At 41.5% G+C, this 17143-nt stretch overlaps 1 protein-coding gene across 5 annotated transcripts in view; it reads right to left on the bottom strand.

Annotated features, from left to right (window-relative positions):
• The window catches only part of LOC147178156 (SRSF protein kinase 3-like), a 98411-nt gene that overhangs the window by 26926 nt on the left and 54342 nt on the right, over positions 1 to 17143 (bottom strand). For 4 of the 5 annotated variants that reach the window (XM_086069224.1, XM_086069226.1, XM_086069225.1 and 1 more), the window contains exons 6-8: positions 11471 to 11558; positions 11291 to 11397; positions 11032 to 11197 (exon numbers count right to left, since the gene is read on the bottom strand). In XM_086069224.1, the coding sequence (XP_085925350.1) occupies positions 11032 to 11197; positions 11291 to 11397; positions 11471 to 11558 (361 nt within the window). The remainder of the gene's footprint in view (positions 1 to 11031; positions 11198 to 11290; positions 11398 to 11470; positions 11559 to 17143) is intronic. The other variant, XM_086069228.1, reaches the window with a different exon arrangement.

The following is a 17143-nucleotide window of genomic DNA, read 5'->3' as shown; positions in this document are numbered from 1 at the left end:
CGGTTTTACACGTCACAAGCTCAGCGTGAACTCCACCCTCACAATTTACAACCCCTCACTTCACCGGAGATTTCCAACCCACTAACAAACAAACAGCAGCAGGACAGGATGGCATCAAAGAAAACATAGGAACTGCTTTGTACCAGAGTGTACAAAGGACAACAAAAAACTTTTTCTTCTCCCTACATCCGAGCCACAGAAAGGCTTGTGGTTAGACTTTATTTATCCATCAAATATGCCCAAGCAACTCCCAAAACTTGTGTTCATTTGCGGCAAACATTTTACTGACGACTGCTTCAGGAATTTGGGACAATACAAATGTGGATTAGCAGAACATCTTTCACTTACCCCGGGATCGATACCAACTCTCTAAGGAACATCAACTAACCTTGTCCAAGTTTAGCTTCATGTGGCAAAAAAAAAAGTAAAAGTGAATGTCTTTATTTAGTTTTTTACGATAATCATGACACAACACACAAGTCATGGACATTTTAGTCTCTTTTAGTTGCTTTTACTTTTTTCATCCACTAGATGTCCCTTATGATGCTTTCACTAAAACACCAACGCTATGAATCTATTTCTGCACAATTTGAAGGAAAGCCTTAAAGGTTCATGAAGCTTCACCCGCCCACCTCTAGAAATGTGTTAACCTTGTAGATTGGTCTTTGATTGTCTTTTGAAAATCAAACTCCATTTTGTATTTTCTCATAATCTGCGGTTCTGATAAGGGATAGATGGTTGGATGGATGGATGGTTGAATGCTTTTTCTGTTGCCAGAGCAATGAAGTTGGTGGTAGCTACCATATGGAGAAATAGGGCCTCACAAGGAGCCTGGCACTGATCGAATCGCGTGGCATCACCATTGATTGCATTGTCACAGATTGTCAAACACAAGTATAAAAGTTTCTCCCGGGGGGAGAGGAAACACACTACTATTGTCATGATCTGAGCTGTCAGGCTGCGCTCAGATGTTTGTTGTTGTGTCGCAGCCAGTTGACCACGAGGGGTGCCAACGTGACTCACGCAGCTGTGTTCATTCATGTAATCAGTCGGTGTATTTAAGAGGCAGTACTACCAGGTACCGGTTGTCGGACGATTCACTTGCCAGTAGTGTTGTAACGATACCAACATTTTGACTTCGATACTATACCTGCATAAAATACCTCGATACCGGTACTGAAACGGTACCTTGACAAAAGCAGCAAAATTAAAACCGACAAAAGAACTTCAAATAATGTTTTATTTATTATTAATTCCAAATATTGGGATGTATACATGTTAATTTATGTACATACTGTATACATTTATGTTTATACTGTATGTGCTTTCACATTGCATGCCATATTCCTGAAGTACTGTATTTGACTGCATTTGATGTCATCTGTTTTAAATATTGGCAATACTGTGTCACTCCAATGACTCAATGTAACGTTGCTTGAGTGTGCGTGCATGTGTCTGCTCTTCTTCATTCTGCTCCCAATTAGTCAAATGCGTAATCAAATACTACAAACTGGGAACAAAATAATTCACACTCCACTTATTTTTAAGGGATGTGTCAAAAATGTGTCAGAACCTGTCTGTGTGGCTCTGCCAGTTGTCTGAGCCTTTTCTATTCATAAATGTGACTTCCTACTGTGTGCCTGTTCGTTGAACGCACCTTGAGTCCACTGCAGGAATGATTGCTGCTTTTTCTTCTGCTTCTCCGCGAAAAACATTTGCTCTTGTTACAAAATGTTTCTAAAACTAAAATTGAAACTCACACGTGTGTTCTTAATGTGTTTATTGAAAACATGCATAGGCAATGCCAATGCTGTCGCGAGGCTTCCACTCTGTTTGCGCGCTCCCGTGGAGCCTTAATTAGCATGTCATACTTCTCAACGAGGAGTGGACGGCCAGCGAGCGCTACACTTAATAAGCCTTAATAAGCTTAATTAGCGCTTCATGCTTCTCAACGAGGAGTGCACATCCAGCGAGCGCTTCAGTGCGTGAAGCCATCTTCCTGCGCCCTCTCGCACACACGCTGAAAGAGGCGTGTCGGTTACTTAAGGCGTTTTCCGCATATCGGTACAGGCGGCCATGCTTGTATGTGTACCTGCCTTTAAAACAGAGTTGGCGGGCTGTCTCGTATTTATTTTTTAAGTACTGGTACTAAGAAAAAATTACACAGAGCCGTTTTTGACGCCAAAACATCAAGGTACGGTACTGGTTCCGGTATCCCGTGCAACACTACTTGCCAGCCACCAATGCCCAAGCCTAGTCTCGACATTTTCTCTACCTCTATTCTCGTCTCGCCTTGTAGCAAGCGATTTCTGTTTGGATTTTTTGTGTGTGTGTCTTTTGTAAATAAATATTGTAAATTGCTCTGCTGTCCGCGTTTTCTAGGATCAACACCCAAATCATAACAACTGTGATGTCTGGCACATGGCAAAAGGTATGGATAAAAAATTTGCATCTGTTGATAACATCTCAGTTTACCCCTCCTCACAGGGTTAGGGTTTAGTTATTATCTTTGACAGCACTTTGCCAATCCAATAAGACATCAATTACATCACCCACTCAGCCCACTTCCACATGTGCAACATCAATAATTTTTACCTCTACCTCACTTCATACACAACCTATTTCCTAGTGAACAGCTGTCATATCCCGTGAGGATTATTGTATTTTTTTCTTTTCTAAATGGTCCATAACTCTGCCACTCACATCCTTAACCAAACTAGATCCTAGATGGTAGTACAAAGATGTATTTTTATTGTATTAAATGGATTGAATGTTGCTCTCACTAAAGGAATTGCAAAGAAACTGGATGCGATCAACAAGACAAAGGGCTGCGAAAAACCCAAGCAGTGGCTAAAGAGCATCAACACAACATCAACAACCACCTTTACTGGACTGCAGCTTCCTGTACATCAGGTCTGGAGAGAATTGCTAAGCGACCACAGGCAGAGACGAAGGAAGGTGTATCTCGCTACAAAACTGTCCTTTCCAAAAGCAATGGTCTGATTAATCCAGGTGTGCCTGACCTCAGTAACCACAACGACAACGGCCAGACACACCTGGATTAATCAGTTTGTCAAATCATGAAAGACAGGAAATTAAGGAGTTGTACTGAGTTCAGGAAGTAGTGGATTTGTGCAAAGAGCCCATTCATGGGCAGTGCAGAGCCAAACCTCTCAAGACACTGACAACGTTTGGTAACATTTACCAAAATTAAATCCAAACATTTGTTTTTGGGTTTAAATGTATTTGTCCCTATATATTACATGAAAAAAATGTACAAAGACGCAATAACATGAAAATACACACAATTCAACCAAAGATATTTCTCTATTGTATGTTACAGGCTATGTAGCAGACTTGATGGACCTCAGAAGGTTCAGACAGGGGGCAGTTTAAACCTAGTGTAATTGCCGTCTTCTGGAAACTGCGACTCTGCTGGACCACTCACGCTGGAATCACCACCCTGATTGACCGCCCAAGGAGTCCCCTGCAGGAGCTCACAAAAGAACGATATGCTAGATACCTGAAACGACTATAATAAATTACAAACTTTAGTTTTTAAGTGTGGTTATCATATGGTTCACTTTCATTTCAATAATTTCTATCATGAATATCTGACTTCTTTTTTCTTAGAAATTTTGAGTGTTTTTATAAGACTGTAAATTAAATCCTTCTCAACCATATCTTACCGGTGAATTTTTTTGTAGCGTAGTGGCCCGTAAACTGCTCTGTAAATCTGCAGGGCATTTTGCAGTGAGTAGACATTCAGGCAGACAGGCTCCAATCTTGAATGGTCAACCATGCACCGCAACTCTCAAACTTCTTGAAGTCTCCTCATAACCTAATAGGGTTTTGTTTTTATTTTATTTTACGGTAAGTACAATATTGTGTGATTTACAAATAGCAATTTGGTATTCAGAATGGTAGTAGAATGTTTCCTTGGGAATCTTCCGACAACAAATGTTTTCTGCTTTTGTTGGCATAGTGGCACAATTCCCACAGAGGCACCTATAAAAAAGCACAAGGTAAATGAGAGAGCACAGTACTGATTAGGTCACTTGGAAATGTGTTAGAAAATCCCCATATATTCTCAAGACCCATTGCCATTCGCCATTTTCATAGTTTTCACTTAGTTTTGTATTAGAAGTGGGTGTACTTGATTAGGGACGAATTAGCAGCGATTACAAGTCATAACAGAGGAACGCCAGCTGCACAGCTATGACTAGCTAATGTTGTAATCCCCCCCCCAAAAGCCAAACAATTGACAACTAACCATTCAGATACGTCGGGTTCCTTCTGCTTCTTCTTCTGGTGCCTCGCTGTCTGGGTCAGACTCAGGATCGAATTGAAATGGACGTACTGTCTGTAGATCCATTTTTGTCAACTCACATTGGCAACACATGTAGCCTAACTTGGGTGCGATGACATATGTGATGATGTTTTGGCCCGAGGCAATCACCAGGTGCTCACATACAAGTAAAAGTAACACTAATACATACACTACATTGATCTGTACTACTACTACTACTACTCGTCCAATTTATTTGTGGAGACTGAAGAGTAGAGCTGAAAAAAAAAGGTTTTGTATTGAGCCAGTAATTCAAAAATAGATTTGATAACTGTCATTTAACAGAGAATAATATAATTATACCTATTATAATGACATAATGTACATAAAGGTGACATTTGGTGATCACCTATTAAAACTAAAGCACGCAAAAGCATGTGTCAATATTAATTTAGGTGCAGACATTGAAAACTCAGTTTGTAAACAGGAGCACATGGAAAAGACAAGACTTTGCCACGCTCAACTAATTTTATAGTCAGAAACATGCAGAAGTCAGGCGAGCCTTGGCAACGCATCAAAATCCGCTCGTTGAATGCTAGGCTAACAGTAGACCTTCCTAGTGGAGCCTGAAACTCTACAACAAGGTACAATTTCGTGAAAATTTCTTTTGATACAGTATTAGGGCATCCAGAGGATGGTTAGTGTCATTGCTGCAAAGGTAATTTCAGGGGATCTTTAAAGTTATAATGTGTTAATGTGTTGAATATATGTATATGCTCAAATGTCAGTAAGATTGATGTACATTTATTTCGTATTGTTTATTTTACTGCAGTGTATGAATATTACGTCACTGTCGTAAAATTTGTCATTTTACGAGCGGACACTTTACGTTTGTTGTGATGCGACGGCTCCTGATGTGTTGTTGTACCCGCCCGCGCTGAGGACAAAAATAAATGCCAAAAAGGTATCTTTCAAGCCTGGTGATCATCATTCATCAAATTGGAGCGTGCCATGGAAATGGAAGCAGCAAACTCAACTGATTGTGGGCCCAGGCACGGCGCAGGCAGAGGAAGATGGCAGCGTTAGTTTTTGACGGGAACGAAAACAACTACGAACTTTGGGAGGTAAAGTTCCTCAGACACTAAAGATTGAAGGACATTATACTATCTACCGCCGCACCAGACCCAAAAATGAATGCAGAATACTACGCGGAGCTAGTTCAGTTCCTCGACGACACAAACCTGTCGTTGGTAATGAGGAAAGCGGCGGATGACGGAAAAAGGGCTCTGGAAATACTACGTAGTCATTACGTCAGTCAGGGTAAGCCAAGAATGATTGCCCTGTATACAGAAATGTTGGTATCGTTACAATCCTTGAAGAAAAGGCCTGAAGAAACTATAACTGACTAAATCACCCGTGCTGAAAAGGCAGTAACCTCCCTGAGAAATGCAAAGGAGGTAATAAGTGATTAGCTAATAATAGCTATGATTTTTAAGGGCCTTCAAGAATCATACAAGCCTTTCAGCATTCACACAAGACATAGCAGCAATGACGTTTACTCAGTTCTAAAGTAAACTACGAAGCTATGAGGAGGCAGAAAAGTTCAACGAGAAACCTTAAGTGGACAATGTGATGAAAGTCAGGGTTCCCGTGGGGTCTATAAAAGTCTAAAAATCAGAAACGTAAATTTTAGACCTTAAATGTCTTAAAAACACCCGTAATTTCATCCCAGGTCTAAAATTTAATTTACCCAAGTAAATTCTTATATCCGCTCTGTCCATTCCGAAAACTGTCTGTAGAAGAAAAAAAAGCCTGTTGCCTTGTTCTTTTTTTTTTTTTTTAAAGAGCTCAGTATTGTTCATTCGGTAATGTCATCATCATTGCTCTTTCTTTCTTTCTTTTTTTTTGCATGTGGGTGAGTATGTGTATGTGCGTGCGAATGTGTGTGTATTCGTTAGTTCACCAAAAACCTATTAAAAAAAATCCCATACCGTTCACGTAAACCGAACACCGCCGTCAGGAGACCCGAGGAAGGACCAAGGAAAACAAAGGAAAGTGAAATCCAGCACCGACCAGACCCCACCCACCGGGCCACCAACCCCAGAAACTTCTAAATTCCAACAAATCAGGGAGACCTCAAGAGACCAAAGGAGAGACTGAGGAAAGGAAGGAAGGACAAACGAAGCAGAGTGAGATCCATAGACACCAGCCTCCACCGATTCAATGACCTGAGGAAGAAGCAGATTGTGTCTGAGTTTGGATTGATGCTGGTGTGGTGGATCTGGCATGCAAGAAAATCTCCACCAAAGAGGGGAGCCGTCGACCCCTGCCAGGACAGAGCAAGCGCAACACCTCAGGGCCCCCCAGGGCGCAGCAGCGCCAAAGGACAACCCCCGGGCCCTGCTAGGGCCACCAGCCGCAGAGCAAACCCAGGAGCAGGAGCGCCCCCCACCCCAACACGGCCCGCGCCCCCAACCCAACGCAGCAGGACGGGGCACTGAAGGCCCGCCAGGCACCCCACCGGTCCACAGCCCCCGCTCCCCACACGCCCACCCCCCGCCCCCCATCCACCCCCGGCATCCACCCCAACCCAGCCCCAGCCGCTCCCAAGCCCCCAGACACCCCCCACCCCCAGCACCTCCCCCACCCCAACAAAGCCGCCACCCCCGACCCCACCCCGACTCTGCATCCTCTGCTCTCACACTACCTTCATGTCCTCTTTAATACACAATAAAATGAATGCTAAAAACTGAATACGTAAATAAAATAAAAGTAAAATATCTAGTGGCCATATATTAGTCACATTCAAAATATATGGTAGTACAAGTTTTTTTTCAAGGTAAGTCCAAATAATTAAATTCAATACCTGCCTGCATGCATGCCTAAAGTAGCTCCCATTTAACCGGTTTCCACAATAAACAGCAGTGTCTCCGTCTGAACACTTGGTGGGCACACTGGGTCGCACCAACATAATGACGTACTTCATAGATAGCCGAAGGAGAGAGCCGCTAAAGGATCCTCCCTCATGTGCTAACTTTGAATCGAAGTTGACAAATACAAGATTAATTGCTGAGAATGCTACCAGATTATCAAACTCAATGTCCGCTACAGGCACAGACAGCGACCCCCACCCAAAAAAACTATTTGCGGCAATCGAAGGCTTTTATCTGCCGTGAACCGAATGCAACAAGCTAAATGCTATGCTAACCGCTACAAACTAACCGCCCGCTCTAACTACATTGACTAAAATACAAACGCACCCCCTCAAATGCATCCTTTTGCTTTTAGTGTGGACATTTTTCAGCACGCAGAAAGTAAAAACAAGAACGCAACAGGAACTTTTTTTTCTACAGGCAGTTCTTGGAATGGATGGAGCGGATATAAGAATTTAAGACTTGTGTAAATTAAATTTTAGACCTGGGATGAAAATATGGGTGTTTTTAAGACATTTAAGGCCTAAAAAAGTTTAGGAATTTTAGACTTTTGAAGACTTTTTTTAGACCCCGCAGGAACCCTGTAAATGAAAATAAAACAGATGCAGGGTGACAGTCTGAACCATCGCTACCTAAGAAGGGAAAAGAAGACTCCAAAATACGTAAATAACTATCTAACAGAAATCAATGATAATGATGTAGTCAACTAAAATATTGATTATTGTTACAGGGCCACATGTAGAGTACCGCAAACATACAGTGAAGCCCAGATGTCAGTCGGGGCTCCCAGGTGGATACACAAAATTAAGGAAGAGATTCAATCACGAATGAATCAAGAAAATTACACATTGGAACTGGTTTCTTTACCTAAAGGCAGAAACATAATATGAGGGAAATGGGTATATGCCCTAAAACAAAATGCTGAAAGAGGAAAAGTGTATAAAGCAAGATACGTTGCTAAGTGTTAGAATCAAACAGAAGGAATAACCATGAGACGTTTGCTCCAACAGCAAATATCACATCAGTATGGGCTTTAATGCAAATAGCTGTCCAAAACAATCTCACCGTCCAACAAATGGATGTAAAAACTGCGTATTTACATGCACCAATAGCTAAATAAATTTTCTTAGAGCAACCAGAGGGTTTTGAAAAGACATCAGATGAGTAAAAGAAGTTGGTGCACAAGCTAAAAAAATCCCTCTATGGCCTTAAACAATCAGGGAGAAACTAGTACAAACTTCTAAATGATCAATTGGAACAGGACAATTTTGTGAGAAATCTATCTGATCACTGCGTATATAGAAAACAGATCGAACATGATATCATTATCATCATTTGGGTGGATGATCTAATAATTGCAGCGAGCAACAGTGATCTACTCAGTAGGTTCAAAGAGACAATAACATCTCTAGGTAAAATCTCGTTCTTCTTGGGCATTCAGTTTGAACAAGAGGGTGATGAAATCAAAATGAGTCAGAAAAGGTACATTACAAAAATGCTTGAAAGGTTTGGAATGTCAGAGTGTAAACCCAGATATACACCATGTCAACCAAAACTTGAAATGAATGATGAAAGTGACAAAAATGATCATGGCAATCTAAAAGAGTACCGTGAGATTGTAGGCAGCCGGATTTATGCCATGGCTTGTACAAGACCAGATATCAGCTGGATAGTGAGCAAATTGTCACAAACTTTGGTAAAGCCAAAAGCCGACAACCTAGTAGCGGCCAAACACGTTTTGAGATATTTAAAAAGGTACAATTGACTATGAATAAAATTTTAAAGAAAAATTATGAAGATTTAAACCTCTTAGCGTTCAGTGAATCTGATTGGGCATTTGTGGATGATGAACAAAGCACTACAGGGTACTGTTTCAGCATGGCCAAACATGGACCTAAAATCTCATGGAAGTCTAAGAAAGCCTACAGTGGCTCTTTCGACTTGTGAAGCTGAGTATGTTGCTTTAGCAACTACTACTCAGAAAAGCATGTACCTTACTCAACTGTTAAATGGCATGGATAAGACAAGATACAGTTGCATGCGGATTTTTGGCGACAATCAAGGTGCCATTGCGTTGAGTAAAAACCAGGTCAATAGACAAAGAACTAAATACATTGATGTTAGATTTTACTTTATTCGTGAAGCACTGAATGATGGCAAGATAGTACTGCCCATCAGATAACATGATGGCAGACATACTAACAAAACCATCACATCGGATTAGAATTGCCAAATTCAAAAATTGGTTCTTTGGAAGTTAAAGGTGTAATTGTTTTGAGATGATGAGAGCAAGAGAGGGTGTTATGTGAACTTATTCTGTTAGTTATAATGTGTTGAATATATGTATATGCTCATATGTCAGTAAGATTGATGTACATTTATTTCGTATTGTTTATTTTAGTACAATGTATGAATATTATGTCACTGTTATAAAATGTGTCATTTTTACGTGCACACTTTGTTTGTTGTGATGAAGAACGGCGGAAGCTGATTTTTCAATGAATGCGCTACGGCTGCTGTACCAGCGCTGTGAGGACAAAAATAAATGCCAAAAAGGTATCTTTCAAGCCTGGTGATTATCATTCATCAAATCTGAGCGTGCCATACCTGCTGTGGAAATGGAAGCAGCAAACTCAACAACAAAAGAACAAAATATGACAAATACTAACTTTGATTTGCGACTGGGGTTCCTGCAGTGCGCAGCTTCACACACTTCATACTGAAGTTTGTGGTACTGTTTGAGACGGTGAAAAGTGATTTCACGTTCCCCCCCTTGCTAACTTGTCTATCGCACTCAGCTCAGTGTTAGCTGCTCAGTGAGTTCTTGCTAGTTAGTAGCTAGCCACTCATGCTTGCCACTAAGCTCCCTCATTGTCGGGCCGCTCGCTGGCTCACTCACCGTCGCTCACCGAGCCTGCTCGCCATCGTTAGCCGGGCCTGCTTGCTCCCTCCCTACAGATTGTGATTTTGTTGCTCATCTTGACTGTACTCATCTGTACTGAGCCACTGCTTCGTCTTCTTTTTTTTGCAAATAATTTATTTCGTCGCGTTCCCCGCAGCCATTGTTAACAAGTACAAATGTCTCTCACTTACCCCTCCTTCCCATGCATGAAAAAGGAGGGGTGGGGCGCGTGGGGAAATGCAGACAGGAGCACAGCAGTCAGAAGCGTAACGCGGGGTGAGGGGGTCACTCTGGGCTTGTGGGTTGGCTCTAAAGCCGGTGGCCCGGGGGGTTGTGCTTGCCTTGTCGGGCTCCCCTCTTTGGTGGAAGTTCTCATGCATGCCAGATCCACCACACCAGCATCTACTGAAACTTAAACAGAATTTGCTTCCCCCACTGGTCGCTGAATCAGTGGAGGTTGGTGTTAGTGTATCTCCCTGTGGAGCCTGCCTGCCTGCCTTCCTTCCTTCCTTCCTTCCTTCCTTCCTTCCTTCCTTCCTTCCTTCCTTCCTTCCTTCCTTCCTTCCTCTAGTCTCTTGAAGTTTTAAAAGTATCTGAATTTATAAGTATCAGGGGTTGGTGAAAGATTCTGAATTTGTAACTTAATAATAATAATAATAATATTAATGAGCTCTCAAAAAAAAGGGAAAAAAAGAAGCACAGCAGAGCAAGGATCACAGCCCAAATTTGAACTTTATCAATATAGAATAGACTAATTCCATATCCCACTTAAAAATATATCGATATCATTTTTATAGCGATATATCGCCCAGCCCTACCTTAGATGCAAATGGAAGGAGTATCAAAAGATTGTGAACAGATTCTGCAGCTTTCAAGAAGAGCCTGACAAATCAGTGGCTGTCAATCACCTGATGAGCCAGAAGGAGGTGGTGCTCCCGCTCTCTGCCAGATTGTGGCCTCAGCAGCCAGCCTCCTGATGTAGACCTCATCCACATCCAGCAAGATGTTCTCTGGTTTTATGTCTGTGTGGATGATCTTACACTTTGTGTGCAGGTAGTCCAGACCCTGTAGCACCTGCAAACGTCAACACACAAACATATAGTACAACACATGTAACACGACATCTTGTCATGTGTGTGTGTGTGTGTGTGTGCACATGTTTGTTACCTGCCTGATGATGTTCTTGACGCATACCAGGGGAAGGCCCATGTAATTAGATTTGATGATCCATTTTAACAGCTGATGACCCAGAACCTCCAGGACCATACACACATCTATCACAGGCTAAGGATAACAAAGGCTCGGCAGGCAGACATGGTCAAACAGATGAGACAGAATGAAGGATACGCACACCATTTACACCAGAAATCTTGAAGTCATCGATTAATTGGACAACTGTCTCCCTGTGGGAATCAGAGGGGTCACTATCCCTCACCTGGACACAGATAGTTAATGTGAGGGCCTGTTGGCTGGTAACATGACCAGGCAAAATGAAGGGCTAGGTATGGACAAAATATAAGACAAGTGGAAAAGTGGAAACAAATAATTGAGAGCGAGAGCGATTAGTATATAACGTTACAATTGTATAAACTTTATAAGATAGTGTAACTCAGGTGTGTTGTGTGTTCCTGTGTTTCACATTCTGTTTTGTTTTCTTGTGTCTGAGTGTTAGTGAACGCATTGCACGTCTCGCGGTGGAAACTCATACATTGTTGGTTGCTTGCGTGCTAATTTGGCTCGCGAATTAGTTTATTGTGTTTTTTGATTACCAACGTCTGCTGGCAGCATTTTTGTGAGACGTCACACTATATTATATTATTCTATATGTAAAAATGGTGCGGACGTGTGATTTCCCGGGCTGTACCAATAAAAATGTCCTCTGAATATCCACACACTTTTCACCGCTTTCCGAGCACTTCAAACAAGTGCTAACTACCGTTCTAACTACATCTGACGAATTTCGGCATCAGTATATTTGGGTTTATAAAGATACCCCTATCACTCTTTTGAACACAAATTGTTTTAAGAAGAAAAACACTTTATTTCCGTGACCCAAGCCAACTAGCCAGACTATTTTCGTCTCAACCAAAACCGGACCAGGTCTCGTGTCACAGCATGCAGTCAGCGTTAAGTCAGTGCTGATTGCACACCACTGTAGATGAGGATGCCATACAGATTCATGTACAAAAACCTGAACGGTCCCTTTAAGGTCTGAGTAGGATTACGTGTATGATTACATCTCAGATTAGATGCAGGACAGGGTGCAGGACTGGGGCAGGATAGGTATAGGAATAAGTGCAGGACTACATGCAGGACTAGGTGAAGCATTACGTACAAGATTGCGTAGGGACTCAAGGCTCGAAATAATGTTTTTTGGGGTTTTTTTGTTTGTTTTTTGTAGTTTTTCAAATCAATGACTTCATTTGAGAAGCAAATTTCCTAATTTTTGTGGAGCTGTTTATTTTTTTGCGGGTTAAACCCAGTGACGTGAAGCGAGGGTTTTAGTGATGTCCCGATCCGATCATGTGATCGGAAATCAGGCCCGATCACATGGTTGCTGATTCGATTGGAATCGGATATTGTCTCCCAACCAGGATAAATATATGAGGTTATTTTCATAACTTTTTATCAGATCTGGAGTTACACGGTGGCACAGAGCGAGACCCCTCTTTTCCACACAGTTAAGCATGTGGCATGACGTCACTTTGCTACAGTGACACTATTGGCTGAATGCCGTCGAGCAAGGAAAACAAGGAAATAGCTATTTGTTGCGCAGTATGTCTGCTGTGTGAAGGTATTTGGAAGTAGATGATAATAAGTTATTATCATCTTTAATGTGGAAAGCAGAGACAGTGCGACTTGCAGTGTGTGCAAAATAAGCATTTTGTGTGACGGAAAGGTTGCACACTTCTCCGCTGCACTTCACTGACAAGCGGTACAATCAGGCGCCCGAGACAGTGACTCTAGACGGGCTTTGGGCCCTTCGAATCCAGCTGCGGCGCTCGCTGGGACTCTGCAGTAACATTGGTCGCCCTTCATGGGGACACCGGCACCTAGCATAGCCTGGTGCGAATCCGGATCGTCTGTCATGCTTTCCAGGGACACCGGCGCCTAGCCTAGCTTGGTGCAAATCCGGAAAGTCAGTCGTCGTCAGGATACGATAAAAATTTTTTTGCTTGTGTTGGAGGATGCTTTTTCCTCCGCGTGTTCCTTTAATTTCGGGTAGTGAGAATGTCGGTTATCCGAATACAGGCTGGAGACGATGAATAGTTCCTTCAAAGCTTTTATTTGCTTAATATTCCGGGCACAAGTGAGTTACAGACAATGGCTGTAGCAGATCACAAGTGTGAAGTTACAGAGGACTTACAACATTCTTATACTATCAGAAGGGCGGTACCACAAAGTTTCCAGTAAACAGTTCAGCAAGGTTAACTGATTAGCCGACGTGCAGAGATATGCAATATCACTCAAGGACACATCTGGCCACAGAACAGAGCTCAACTGAGGAAATTAGGAAGTTATACAGTCATGACTAAATCTGGGCAGAAGACACACTTCACTTGCTTGCTCAAAGGCAGCTTTTTGTTTGTCATGAAGTTGGCCTCCCACCCCACGTAAACGTTTAGTTTGTGCTGCTGTTTTGCAGTTATTTGCAATTATTTTTTTAGATTATCTAGAGTTCACCCAGGCCCCATTAACTGGGAAACAGACCCAAGATGGTACCATTCATTTGTGCTGATATGGTTTTATAGATATTACTGTAAACATTTTAGTTTTGTGATGACTCACCCAGCTGCCCATCTACTGCAAATGGACCTAAAATGACACTATTCTAGGGCTGGAACGGTTCGGTCCAGCCCTGTTCCGTTCGGTACTTTCACGCAACTCTTTTTTTCCTCCCTTTATGAGCGCTAATCCATTATGGCGCTGTCCATGGCGGCACCTCATGTATGTCATATCCTTCCAGCCACGCTGCAGCCAATCATATTACAGGGGGGCGGGTAGAGCGAGTTCTCGAGTTTCATGACGCTATTATACGCTCTGATGCTAACAACGTTTAGCGTCCTGAGTGATGGAATAAATCACACAAAGTTATGTTATTCTCTGTATTAATGATTACATTACACTTTGATTACACACATTATGTTTTGCTAAGATTGTTTTATTTGCATTGTGTTTTGATCAAGCATTTTTACAGGGACATTTAATCATTCACTTTCAAGTACAAATCAAGTTTATTTATATATAAGCAATGGTCAGGCTGACCAGTATAATTGGTCAGCCGTAGTTATACTTTAAGTTTGTTTAAGATACTACACATGTACACGGACCAGTACAATCGGTCAGTGGATTTTACTCATTGCAATATGATGATTACAAGGTCATTGTGAACATTGCTAATGATACGATATTGACTAACGAGAAATCATGAGATGCAGACTTGGGCGGAAAAGGGGAAAACAAACTTTTTGGCACAAAGTAGATTAGGAGTTAATGTTTAGACTGGGTGTTTTTGAACTATTGTATAAATAAGGAGGGCCGCTAGAATAGCTTTGCCGTTCTTTGGGATTGTTCACACAATCCTCTTCTTGCGCAGACAGATTAAAAAAACAGCCCTCAATTAAGAACTTGTAGTTTGACTGAATTCTGGAGATAAAAGCAGATCAACTTTGACAGACCTTGTGTCCAGTCATTTTTATCCTTTTTGGGTCCAAAACGAACACGCACCTCTGGTGAGTGAATTAATACAATTGGAATACTAAAAAGATAACTTTTGAACATAAGAGCAAATAAATGCTAAAATTCCAAGATGAGCCATCGCACATCGCTGTCAAGTCTTTATGTATCCAACACAAGATTTCTGGTACATGAAACGGACGTCGAAAATCGAGGTGTTTTGTTTCAAACAGGAGTTTGGTTTAACCCAAGCAGAGGTGGGTAGAGTAGCCAAAAACTGTACTCAAATAAGAGTAGTGTTACTTCAAAATAATATTACTCAAGTAAAAGTAAAAAGTAGTCATAAAAAAATCACTCAAGTACAAGTAAAAAAGTATTCGCTGAACTGAATACTCAAGTACTGAGTAACTGTTTGAACATGAAGTCCGATGTATTTTTAAAAACAATGTCATCAGACAGGCAAAAACATAAAATTGTGTGGAAATACTGGCATCTTCAAATCATAAAATAAAGAAAATAAAAAATAACTTTTTCAGCTTGAACAGTGCAAGCAGACATGTTAGCCCAAGTGTTCGGATATTTTTATTTTAGCCCTCCGAAAAGGCTCAGCAGGACACACAAATTGTTATGGCTTGTGTTTGTCGTTGTTTGTTTTTTAGTGATCATAAGACCACAGGTCATAAACCTGGAACAAAACAAATAAAAATATCACAACGATATAATGCTAATATCACATGTATCATTATACAAATACATGCACTGTATACATTTTATTTATTGTTGAAATGTATGTTCTATGTTGTTTCATTTGATTTCAAATAACATCTATTTCATCTGGCTCTCTTCTGCCCGTCACCGAATCAAATCAAATTTACCCAAGCTTAACATAGAACTCTTCTTAGTGTAGGTACTGCACGCAATCGTCACAAAGTGTGTTTCTATTACCCTCAGTTTTGCGCAAAAGGCAAGTTGCGCAAAAGCAAGCTGGTAATGTAAACACAAAAAACTCAAATATCGCCAAAAAAAAAGTACGTTCTCATGAGGCGGTTTTTGAGACGTGTCGAAATAGAAGTATTTCGCAAAAGTGTAATGGAAACACTTTTTGTGCATTCCCTGTAGTCATGTGACCCCCGCCCGGTCACGGAGGAAAGGAAGTAGGAAGTACAGGGCCACTCGCTTTTGTGTCTGAGCTGCCGCCGGAGGGGATAGCAAGTCCTTTTAAGCAAAAAGCGATTCAGTTATGGAACCAATATGCCGGCGTTCAATGCACATCCCATATCGTTGCATGAGAAATGGCCGTTGCCCCTGGCAACGAGCAAACGAGCGACATACAACGCACGTCGTCGTTGAAATCCATCCGTCTGCACCATAACACGAGTTATAAGCGCACACACCAACACCAAATGGCCGAACCTGTCCGATGAGGAGAGGGGGATGTTTTTAAAGTAATATTAACAACTCCAGGCGTCTGTCTTCCGTAAACATCACGAGCACCTCCTACAGAATTGCGAGATCGTGCGACACGGGACATTATGAGAATTGCACTTCAATGTGTCCGCGAAAATGCTCTCACAAAGTCAGTCAAGTGGAGCACTTATATGAAAATATGATAAATCTAATACATGAATGGGGCAGCGGGCAACGACTCTAGTGAGCCCAATGTAGCGGGGTAAGAGTAGCGTTTCTTCTTCACACATCTACTCAAGTAAAAGTAAATAGTATTGTGTGGTAAAACTAGACGTACATTTAAAAAAAAAAAAAAGTTACTCAAGTAAATGTAAGGTCCGAGGAAAATTGATGATAGCATAGCACACAGCTAACTGACGCTAGTAGGCCTCAAGCACCATAACGAGCACCATTTCCGACTTGCGACGTCGGATTTTTGTATCAAGGCCTGGCCTAGAAGGCTAATTGTTGACTGATCTGTAAGTCCCCTCAAAATAAAGATGGAAATCTGCAATTAAAACACATCTTGTTCCTTTCATTTGTAATCAAGTGTGGTGGCCGTGTTTACATGAACGAAGAGATGACTATGGTTGCGTACTTTAGGGCATGAGCTGAGCTCATTCACACATCATGTCAATGGAGTAATAACGAGATAAACATTATCAGATATGAATTATGACACATCTTTGTCTTATGTACATCAAATAAGACTTATTTAATAATGTAATATTATAATAGTACAATTGTAGTTTGATCTGAGAGCTGTTTTCCAACCTGTGGAGCCAAGTCACTTATTTTGCATAAGAAAAACAGCGCGGTAAACAAACAAAATAAAAGGTTTTCATCCTGAAATAATGATCTTGATTCAGTTTAGTCACAAATGTACTTAGTGTGAAA

This window comes from Leptonotus elevatus, chromosome 2 (assembly GCF_054856555.1).
Source record: "Leptonotus elevatus isolate MCC_2025b chromosome 2, RoL_Lele_1.0, whole genome shotgun sequence".
NCBI classification, from domain to species: Eukaryota; Metazoa; Chordata; class Actinopteri; order Syngnathiformes; family Syngnathidae; genus Leptonotus; species Leptonotus elevatus.
This window is presented reverse-complemented; position numbering and strand designations above follow the sequence as displayed.